The following is a 10,348-nucleotide window of genomic DNA, read 5'->3' on the forward strand; positions in this document are numbered from 1 at the left end:
AAATCGCGAAAATCAGGGCACCATACTATCCGGCGAGCCAGTAGCCCCGCTCGAGTGTGATTATCAGCACTGTTGTGGCACTCCGCGGTACGCGCAAGTGCTAGGCCACAGAGCTACCACGCAAGCACAGAAAAACAAGGAGCAAATCAGGAAGACACAACACACACGCGAAAAAATAGCAGCAAAGAAACGTAAAGACCGCAATTGAAGCACTACGAAACTACGCTTGAGCTGGCACCTGAAACTCCACTAGTCACGTTCCCAACCGACCTCGCTCGCCTATCCCCCAACCTACTTACATTTTTAGCGCATGCATCCTAGTCCTCCGAGCAAAATAGAACTAGCTTCAAAATCTCAACTCCGTTCGGGGGAGGACACGTTATAGGTAGTGCTTGTTCCCGCGAATCAAGACACCGTCGCCCGGCTGCTTTAAAGGCAGCCACACCTACAAAAGTTCCATCACAACACACAACCATGAAAACGTACTTTGGGACATGTTTGAGACAAAGGTAACGTCCGGATGTGAACTCCACTTTTTTCCTGAGCATACTCTTCGGCACCTTCACTTTCATCGTGAGTATCACTTCTAGAAAGAACACAGATTATGGCGACATCATTGGCATTGTGTAAATCGAGATGCTCCTCAAAACATGCGTGTTCTGAAGACTGCCGGAGCACGTGCAAGTCTATGAGCGTCAAATGAAACCCGAGCACACGGACACGTTCTAGAATTGTGTGCAGTATTTGCCGCAGACATGGAAACAATTTCGATTCCCGCGCTCGCCCTGAGCTAAGATTAAAGGCAACTTGTCTGGGCATTCTCCTGACGTGAGCAGGAAACGCATCCGCATCCTCGTCTTGTAGCACACCGTACTCGAAGCCATGCCAAAATTGTTTTGTGCGAATCTCCACATTATCCCAGTTGCGCACAATCTCATCAGAAGCAGCACGAAGTGCACCAGGCTCCAGACCATAGGGAGCACCAACAAAGTCAAGGGAGCCACCGTAAGAACCGAATGGAGTCGGCCGCACCTCGAAATTACTTTGAGGAATGTAACGCAACGCGGTGGTCATTATGTTCACCGCATGCGCCGCGTTACCGTCGGTAAGCTTGTGCAAGAACCTGTGCAACTCACCCTCCATCGCGCGCAGCTCATCCGGCCCGACATCATCGCAAGCAGCGGCCGCGCGAGAAGCGCCTTGTGGCATGGCGTCACGCCCGGCACGGGGCGCCCTTCCGCAGCCCGCGGGGCCCCGAACGCCCCGGGCGGGCCGAGCTAGCACAGCGGGTGGGTCACGAAGCCCACCGGAGGTCCTCGGGCAGCGATTCCACGCTAAACGCCCACCATCGTCTAAGCCGCCCTCTAGAGACGATAGACTAACGCGTCCTTAGCGAATAAAGATTGCCGTTTGGGGCATCTTTGACTGGTTCCGACATAATGTCGCGTAAGGAATTTGTTTGCTTGTCTCTTCAGCATGATGTGTATGGGACAGACCCGCTATATCAGGCTTTGGATAATGAATGTCTTGAGATGAAGGCACAATCGTTAAAATCAAGATTGACTCCAAAGATCATGAAAAAGCAAAAGAGCTCGGTCGAGCACTATTACTGTGCGGTTGAGGCTTTGCTGCGGGACCAGACACGAATTATGTTCCAGTTGGGCATCATGTTCAACAAGCGTTTCTATCGAAGGGACATTGGCCTTGAACTTTTCGTTAGTCGATACGGAAGCGACGGCCGTCTTTTTGCTGGGGTTAAAGAAACCTTTCCCAAGTTGTGCGAAACGTTCCCAGACCCGAAGCCCACTGATGAACTCATTGCAATAAATGGCAAAACGTTCCCACTCAGACCATCCCTATCATTTTTCACCCAGCTGGATGACTACATCTCGACGGCCCCTAGGCCTCTTATCCTCACGTTCATTCAAGGCCAAAATCGCGATTGCGCATTTCTTGAACAGGTTGCGCGTCAGAATCAAGAAGCTGCTATCGCCAAGCTCACAGCGCGAAAAGCGCCGGGTCCGCAGCGCACATCCATTAGTTTTGATGTCGCGATCCCCGGAACAAATCTCGAGGCCGATACACCAGACGTGATGTCCATCCGACGTGAAGACGAAATTCACTTTCAATATAGTCAATCACAAGACGAGTACTCAGGTGATGAGCTCACCCCACCTTCGTTAGACGGCAAGAGAACACTGGTCTCTGACGATACCTTCATAGTTTGTATCGGTGATGCCGATGACGCAAATGCAGATGCTGGCAGCGAGAGCACCTTCGCCTGTCTCGGGGTACAGTGTGGAATCTTCCATTAGCCACAATATCATGACATTGGCCGGGGTCGGGGCATGCTTCTTCCTTCTTGGCTGTAGGGGAATTTTCTTTTCTAATTTCAGAGAAGTGTCGCGGACGGGCAGGGCCCGCGCGCGCCGTCGCCGCCCGAGCGTCGGAACGGTCCGCGTCCAGCAGTCTCGCGCGCTCCGCGGCGCGCGGCCGCGGTGCTCGACGCGCGGCGCAGCGCTACCTTACGTTGACGCCCGGACGCCGACGCCTCCCCGAAGTTCCGTAGGACGAAAAGCCGGCTTTCTATCCTGGCGAGCACATACGATTACGATTTAGTTTGATTTATTTATTTCTTTACTTCAGAGGCATGCAGATCGATCGACGCGATGTCGGAGCTCGCGGTTCGTCTGTAGCTGCGCAGGAATGGCGGCGCGGATGGTTTGTCGTGAGCGAGAGCGTAAAATGAAGAACACGAGCTACCCCGAGTATGCTTCCTCAGCAGGCTGAGGATGATGATCACACTCAAGGGAGGAAGATGGTGGCTGTGCTCAGGAAGCTGAGGAGGATGATCGAGGACGACGATGATCACACTCAAGGATTTTGCTGCTTTCCTGTCTGCTGCTTTTGTTTCTGCTTTTCGCTCCGGGAGGATGGTGGTTTCTGCTGCTTTCCCGCTCTTCCCTTCTGCAGGCTGCTGCAAGCAAACGCGGCCGACGGGGATGAGAATGACGGCGATGCTCAGCCACTTTCCCTCAAGGCCCCTGGCGGCTGCCCCCAAACCGGATAGCGAGCCAGCCGCCGGCAAAACCCGCAGAGTTAAATCTTCATCCATTTACGCCGCTTCAATGTCGCCCTGCGGCCTGTCAGCAGGGCAACGCTCGTGCCAGTTTTGGCGGAAGCCGATGGAATGTCCATCTTAGAGCACCCCGCGCTCCGCGAATATGCAGCGACGTGCAACGATCCCAGTGGCTTTGAGGTCCGCAAACATGTGCACGAGGCACCTGCGAAGACGCGGCATCCAGACGATTGCGAGGCGACGCAAACGGGCAGCGTCGGGGGGTGGAAGGGTGCGCGGCGGCTGCCCCCCGACCGAATTTCGGTCGCCTTCGAGCCACAGAGCGTCGGGGATCGTTCGTCATGGGGGCGACCAGATGCCCTCGCGGCAGCTCTTCGACTCGAGCCGATTTGATCGAGATCACCTCACCGCCTCCGGGAGGCGCGCGGCGCCGCGGGCGACACGGTGCTCACCGCGCAATGTATGTTTCAGGCTGGCAGCGCGGTCCTTCGCGAGCCGCTCGAGAAGGTCAATCGAAGGGGTGTGGCCTCGCACTCGCGCCGCCAGCTCGAACCCCAGCGCGAAGTTGGCCCCCCATCGGTCGTCGCTCGCCGTTTACGGCCGTTCTCGTCATCCACGGGCTGCCCCGACGCGAACAAAGTTGGTCGCCTTCGACCTATGGCCTTTCCGGAGCGATTCGCTGCGGGGCCCGAGAGGCGACATGGTCCACAGACCGAGCGGGGCGCCGAGCACGGCACCAACGCTGTCAGCCGCCGCCTAAATGCTCCTGCCGACTGACTCCTTAAATCGGGCTGATTTGCACACTGGGAGACAGAGAGTTTTTACGCTAGCCGCCAGATTTGATGGTTTAGTACATTTAACTCTCATGTTTTAGGCTATCAAACCGGACTAATGATCATTACGCCACATTTAACTTTTGGCTTTAGTTTGTATTTGTACAGGTAATCTTCGATTAGCCAGGAAAGTAGCGCCCATAAGTGGTGCGAGGTCAGTGTCTTGGGCCACCACGTAGCAGCTAAGGATAAGCGAGCAGTCATGGGCCTTAAGGACCACGCATGGGTCATAGCGACATTTCTGCAGGAAATACTCGACAAGTGGTGGTCACAGATTTCACCATGGGACCAGGGCGGTATGCGCAAGTTAGCAGCTCAATTTAATACGCTGATACGGGAAGGCCTGTCGGTCGATGAGATCAACGCTTTCTTTGTTAGCCATTTCGAGTATGCGCAGCGGCGCTTCACTGGATGGCTGCAGGGGAGTGTTACGAGCCCTCCCCTGATGGGGGAGTTTGACCCGCAACTGGTGGCCTTATACAAGGTTAAGATCCGGGATGCACAGATGCGCATACAGATCGGGATGGTCCGAATGATATGTATCATTCCATATCTTTTTTACCATTCTATATCTTGTATCATTCTTGATATGGTGATACTGAAAAGTATCATTGGTGATATCCGCGCTTCGTGCAATTTGGACCACTTTGTAATTTGGACCATGGGGAGAGCCACACGATGGTCCGCCTCTGAGGGCTGTCTCGCGGCCGGTTCTTGGTCGCCTTCGGCGCGGGTTCGCAGTCGCGCGCCCCCGGGCACTCCCTGGGGACGCGGCGCTCGAAGTCCCTGTCGGATTTGGTCTCGGAGGGACCGATTTCGGGCTGCCCATCGGGTGGCAGCGCCGCGGCCTTGGCGGTGAGCATGCGGAGGCGACGCGCCGCGGCGTTGGGGCGCCGCGGGTCGATGGGGACGACGCGCCGCGGGACGACGACGGGGGGACGGGCGCCGCGCCGGGGCGCTGCTAGACGCGCAGCGCGCGCGCGCGCGCTTGCGCCCGCTCCAAAGAGTCCGACAAAGAGCCCCATGAAGAAGAAGCAGAAGTCGATCACGGACGGTCCGGCGGCCGCGCTCGGGGCCGCGCGGCGCGGCGCCAAGCTCGTCATCGAGCCCCGCGGGGCCTACAATGCCACGTCGAAGCTCCACGACTTCGACGGGGAGTGCGGCGCCGCCAACCGGCTGAGGATTCGGCCGACGCTGCTAGCGACGGCTCCGACGGCGAGCTCGCGGACGGCGCCGATGACCCATGACTCTGCGATGCCCGCCAGGCCGCAGCTACCGACGAGTGCGGGCCCGCGGAGGCCGATCCCGCTGGGGTGGTCCAAATTACAACCTCCTCGAAACCCATGGTTTCGTAGTAGGACCACAGGACGACTTCCCGGGCGCACCCGCCCGCGAGCTTCGGTGTCCTCCCAGATGCGAGGGGTCCCTCGGGGATGGTGGCTCGGCGGCTCCTGTGGTTTTGTTCTTCAGCTCCGCTATGTTGATCCTAAAGTTGATGTTTTCTTGGTCCAAATTGCACGAAGCGCGGATACGGGGAAGTATCATGCTTATATAAAAGGGTATCATTAGTCTGATATAAAGCGGTATCTTTGAACTATCCGTTAGAAGACCTAGAGAGTTTTCCTAGTTAGAGGATCCCGATCCTGAGAGTATCCCTAGTTAGGCTCCTCCTCTCCTCCCTTGTACTTTAATTCTCCGCGGTTTATGCGTAAGGAGAGTAGCTGGATGATGATAGGTGGTCTAAACTCACTAACTCGTTACCGGAAACATATTGTACTGCCGTAAATGCAATTTCCGTCCACTTGGCCTTTCGTATCTCCCACTAGCCTGAGCTAAAGGAAGCAAGTAAGATCCTCCCTCGAGGGGAGGTTGAGCTCAGTTTCAATTAAATATGCCAGGATGAAGGCCGACGGACCGCGCTTGGATGGCGCAGCCATCCCCGCTGAGGAGGGTCGGGCAGGGCGGTTGCTTCATCTGTGCCGAAGGAGGGTGGTGGGCGGGCCAAAAAAATATAAGCCGCGCCACCCCGTACCCCGGGGAAGCGGCGAGCTGGGAGAGGACCACCACAACCAGCAGTTTTATTTAGCTGGATGATGATAGGTGGTCTAAACTGGAGCAGGAGTTAATTTAATTTAAGTAGGGGTGAATTTTAATTTTCAGGGGAGGGAGGGGTGCTTCTAATTTTCACTCGGTCGGAGGAGTGATTTTGATTTTCCTCGAAATCGGCGCGCGCGCCGCGCGCCGCGCGGACTCGGAGGAACGCGCGGTAAAACACAAAAAATCACAAAGACATGCCGGCCATGGCCATCTCGTTCGCCGCCGTCGCCTTGGCCATGTGATTCTCGTAGAGCTCGTACAGACGTGGCGCACGGCGACCTGGGGCTCGCCGCGCGGCGACCCCGCGGCATCGCGCTTGTCCGCGACGACCCCGTCGCCCTTCTCGGCCTCCTGGCCGCGCTTGAGGTGGGCGCACGCGATGCCCTTCACCCATGCACGCCGCTCCTTGGTGCGCTCGAGGTTGAACTCGCTCAGGAAACCCTCGAAGAGCTCCTCGAACTTGTCGTAGTGACGCCAGTCCACGTCCTCCTGGATGTACTGGACGCGCGCGGCCTCGAGCGCGGCGTCCTCCAGGCCGTCCAACCAGACCGGCGTGCCCTCCTTGACCGACTCGTCGATGGCCGCGTTGTAGAGGCGGTTCAACCATCGGCGCGTCACGGGGTCTTTGACGTCGACGTCGCGCCAGCGCTCCGCGACGCCCGCGCGCATCCGCTCCTGGGGGATCGTGATCGTGTATCTCGCCCGCTTGACCAGCGCCTCGCCGATCTCGCGCGCGGCCTCCTCGTCGACGGGGCACTCGTCCTCCGACTCCTGCTCCTCGTCGTCGTCGTCGCCGCGGACCTTCCTTGGACGCGGCGGGGGGCCCTTGAGGACGTGCGACGAGCGGTCCCGCACGTTGGGCGACTGCGGCGCGACGTTCTCGTCCTCGCCGCGCGCCGTCGTGATGCCGTCGTCGTCGAGGTCGTCGACGCCCTTGTCCGCGACGTCCGCGACCCCCGCGATGCCCGGGTCGAGGGGGGGCTCGAAGCCCAAAAAGCCGGAGCGGATCGCCGGAGAGGCGTCCGCGCAGAGCGCGCTGAACGTGACCTTGACGCCCATGAAGACGGAGAGCGCCTTGACGGTGCCCGCGTGGGCGAACGTGAAGACGTCCTTGGTCTCGGACTTGGTGAAGATGTACGCGATGGGGAGGAACTTGTTGGAGTACTTGCCCTTGTCCCTGTCGAAGTAGCGCGTCGACGTGCCGAACGGGATGATGATCCAGCCGGCGGCCTACACGGTCAAAGGCTGGGGCGCGCGCAGGAGGCGGGAGCGAGGATCGCGCGTTACGCACCTCAGTCTTGTGCTTGCCGTCGGTGACGCAGAGGATGTTGTCCTCGCCGTAGACCGCGGCCGCCTTCTTGCCGATGTTGAGCATGGTCGACGACGAGAAGAGGCAGGCCTCGTACACGCCGCCCTCGCCGTCCGTGAGCGTGATCATGTCGATGAGCACGAAGGCGTCGGTGCCCTTCGACGCGACGAGCGCGTCGAAGCCGGCCTTGTCGTGGACCTTGGACGTGCCGTAGTAGAGCTGCAGGTCCGCGACGTTCTCGAGCTTCCAGCGCGGCGCGTGGCGGAGCTTGTAGTTCTTGACGTACGACTGCACCTGCGCGAGGTCAGGCAGGGCCGCCTTCCGGGCCGCGTCCTGGCCCGCCTCGACGATGAGGTCGCCGTGGATCTTGGACGCCTTCTGCCCCGCCTCGATCCTCAGCTCGATGGGGCGCAGATACACGTGCGCGATGCCCGGTTCGTCGGCGCCGCGCAGCGGCAACGCGTCGATCGCGTGCCGGGACTTGGGGCCCTCGTCGAAGGCCCAGAACGTCGGCGCGCCGCCGTTGTAGACCTTATGGATCTCATGCGAGCACCTGGGGGGTTGGGGGTCATGCGCGCGGCGCGCGCGCGCGCTGGACGCGGAGCGACGCGCGGTCCACCCTCAGAGGTCTGGTGCGCCGTGCAACGGAGCACGGCGCGCGTCTTGTTGTTCCCAATCTGCCGGTACTTGTAGGGCAGCTCCATGAGCCACGCCTTGCCGGCCTTGGCGTCCACGCAGGCCTTGAGGAAGTGCGTGGGGCGGGAGGTCGGCCCGGAGACGCTCCCCAAGGGGCGCCCCTTCTGCTTCTTGGCCTCGACGAGCGCCGTGGGCTCGTCGGGCTCGAAGAGGCCATCGAGGTCGGCTAGGAAGGCAGCCTCGCCGTCGTCGTCCGCAGCCCGCTTTTGTCCTCTCTGCGCCATCAAAGTCGTCTTCGAACAAAGTCGCCTTCGAGTCATTAAATCAAAATTCAAATTGTTGCTAAATCATTCTGAGCCAACGTCATCGGAGAAAATCATAAAAAATCTTATATCATGGGAAAATCACGCCAGAGCCGATATTAAATTAAATTAATACTTTTTCCATTGGTTCCAGCATGTCATTCCGGACGGTATATATTAGGTATTGGTTCCATCTTGCTTATAGGCATGTTGCTTCCAGCATTATAAACTGATTCCAGATTTATTTCCTATTTATTTCCTACCTAGGTTTAACAAGCGTCCAAACTGTATTAAATTTTGATCGAAAAGCCAACATCAGATTCTGCTCCTGATATTATGCGCGCGCTCGGCGCCGTCGCGGCGCTCGCGCTCGCGCTGCCCCCGGGCGCGCCGATCGTCCGCATCGCCGAGACAAAGTACGACGTCGACGAAGCCGTCGTCTTCGACGACCAGCGCGCGCTGCCGTCGCTGCTCGCGGACTTCAGGGAACTCGACGTCGACTGGCCGTCGCTCGGCTTCGACGGCTGCGCGTCGGCGGACTGCGCGGCGGCGGGCCTCCTCGCGGAACTGAGGCGCAGACGCGTGACCATCGCCGACGATGCGCGCGGGTTGATCGTGAAGATCGCGGCCGTGGGCGAGATCCTCGTGCCGCGTGACGCCCGCGGCTCCCCGCCGACGGAAGGCGACGTGTCGACGGCGCTCCGCGCCTGGGGCGTCGACGGCGCGCGCGACGTCGCGGCCGCCGCCGCCGCCGCCGCCGCCGCGCGGCCGCCGACGACCGCCGACGCGGCGCTCCCGCCCTGGCCCGTCGACCGCGCCGCCGCGGGCGAGGACCGGCCCATGCCCGGCTGCCGCGCGCCCCACGTGGAGAATTGCCGGCGCTACGTCGCCATGCAGCGCAAATTCTACGACCCCGCGGCGCAGGAGCTCGTATCCGGGAACCACGTCATCCACAACGACGCCGCGGAGTACTGGGGCATGATCCTGAAGCCCGTCGTGCGGGACCCGCGCGTCTGGCGGGGGAAGCGCGCCCTCGACGTCGCCTGCGGCGGCGGCCGCAACGTGGCGAACCTGCTGCGCCTCGCGGCCTGGGACCGCGTCGACGGCTGCGATTTGGTGGCGCGGCACGTCGAGGGCGCGCTCGCCTTCGTCGGCCGCGACGGCTGGGACCGGTCCAAGTTCCATGCGTGGCAGTCGGCCGGCGCGGGGCTCGCGGCCGCCGACGGCCGGGCCCCCGCGCCCGTCGACGAGTACGACTTCGTCATGTCGACGATCGCGCTGCAGCACATCTGCGTCTACGTCGTGCGCCGGGGCATCCTCGAGGACATCCTCGCGGCGCTGCGGCCCGGCGGCCTCGTGTCGCTCCAGATGGTGTACCGCGCCCCGCACGAGGCGCCGCTGGACCCGGCCAGACACGCGCCCTACGACGCGAACGTCTTCGACGCGAACGGCACGAACAGCGACCACGACGTCCGCGTCACGGACCTCGACCGCGTCGTCGAGGACCTCGAGGACATCGGCTTCGTCGACGTCGAGTACGAGGTCGGCGGCTGGCACCTCGGCTACGTCGTCTCCTACCCGGACCAGTGGCTCATCGTCTACGCGCGCAAGCCCGGGCCCGCGACGGACTCGGAGCAGCGCGTGTAGAAATCAATTATAGTTATCCGAAACTAAGATGGGTCGAACTAAAATACCGCCGGCGGCGGCATTTTAGTAGGCGCGGTTTTGAAACTCGAAGTCGAAACTCGGCCCGAGGGCGTATCCGGGAGCGTGTGTGCAACTGGGTCGGCACTTCTAGACGAGGCAAACCAGATACACACGCCGACTTTGAAGCGCCAAAGCGAGCCGCCATCGACGCCGATTTACGCGATGAAGGATGGGATTCACCAGGGGGAAATAAAAGTAAAATCAGAGTACCGGGGGGAATGACGGTGCGGGGAGGCTTCAAGGGCGTCGTCGTCCAAAAGGGCACCCGGCCGAAAAGGCCCAGCTGCACACACGACCCAGGATGGGTCGTTGTGGTGCTGCAGGCGGTCATGGGCGGCGGGGTTGGTCGTAGGTGTCATGGGGGGTCGTGCGCTGCGTCGGGCAC

The 10,348-nt window shown here is 60.3% G+C and overlaps 4 protein-coding genes across 4 annotated transcripts in view; 2 read left to right on the plus strand and 2 right to left on the minus strand.

The window, feature by feature from the left end:
- AURANDRAFT_68175 (hypothetical protein) overlaps positions 1 to 974 on the minus strand; it is a gene marked incomplete at both ends in the record, with an annotated part of 3,899 nt that extends 2,925 nt beyond the window's left edge. Inside the window, 4 exons of the mRNA XM_009043823.1 lie at positions 258 to 291; positions 415 to 445; positions 487 to 790; positions 829 to 974. Of these exons, the coding sequence (XP_009042071.1) occupies positions 258 to 291; positions 415 to 445; positions 487 to 790; positions 829 to 974 (515 nt within the window). The remainder of the gene's footprint in view (positions 1 to 257; positions 292 to 414; positions 446 to 486; positions 791 to 828) is intronic.
- Positions 975 to 1,439: 465 nt separating this feature from the next.
- Positions 1,440 to 5,481, plus strand: AURANDRAFT_68176 (hypothetical protein; the record flags this gene model as incomplete). Its single annotated transcript, XM_009043808.1, has 9 exons — positions 1,440 to 2,296; positions 2,570 to 2,618; positions 2,649 to 2,684; positions 3,204 to 3,271; positions 3,450 to 3,539; positions 3,954 to 4,004; positions 4,036 to 4,645; positions 4,930 to 5,069; positions 5,271 to 5,481. The coding sequence occupies 9 exons, from the start codon at positions 1,440 to 1,442 to the stop codon at positions 5,479 to 5,481; spliced, it is 2,112 nt and encodes a 703-aa protein (XP_009042056.1).
- A 312-nt stretch (positions 5,482 to 5,793) lies between these two features.
- Positions 5,794 to 8,274, minus strand: AURANDRAFT_68177 (hypothetical protein; the record flags this gene model as incomplete). Its single annotated transcript, XM_009043822.1, has 4 exons — positions 5,794 to 5,886; positions 6,274 to 7,239; positions 7,301 to 7,712; positions 7,850 to 8,274. 4 exons carry the CDS (start codon positions 8,272 to 8,274, stop codon positions 5,794 to 5,796), a joined length of 1,896 nt encoding a protein of 631 aa, XP_009042070.1.
- A 318-nt stretch (positions 8,275 to 8,592) lies between these two features.
- Positions 8,593 to 9,903, plus strand: AURANDRAFT_68178 (hypothetical protein; the record flags this gene model as incomplete). The annotated part of the gene is made up of 1 exon (XM_009043809.1): positions 8,593 to 9,903. The coding sequence occupies one exon, from the start codon at positions 8,593 to 8,595 to the stop codon at positions 9,901 to 9,903; it is 1,311 nt and encodes a 436-aa protein (XP_009042057.1).
- Positions 9,904 to 10,348: the final 445 nt, after the last annotated feature.

The sequence above is a fragment of the Aureococcus anophagefferens genome (assembly GCF_000186865.1).
Source record: "Aureococcus anophagefferens unplaced genomic scaffold AURANscaffold_71, whole genome shotgun sequence".
NCBI lineage: Eukaryota > Pelagophyceae > Pelagomonadales > Pelagomonadaceae > Aureococcus > Aureococcus anophagefferens.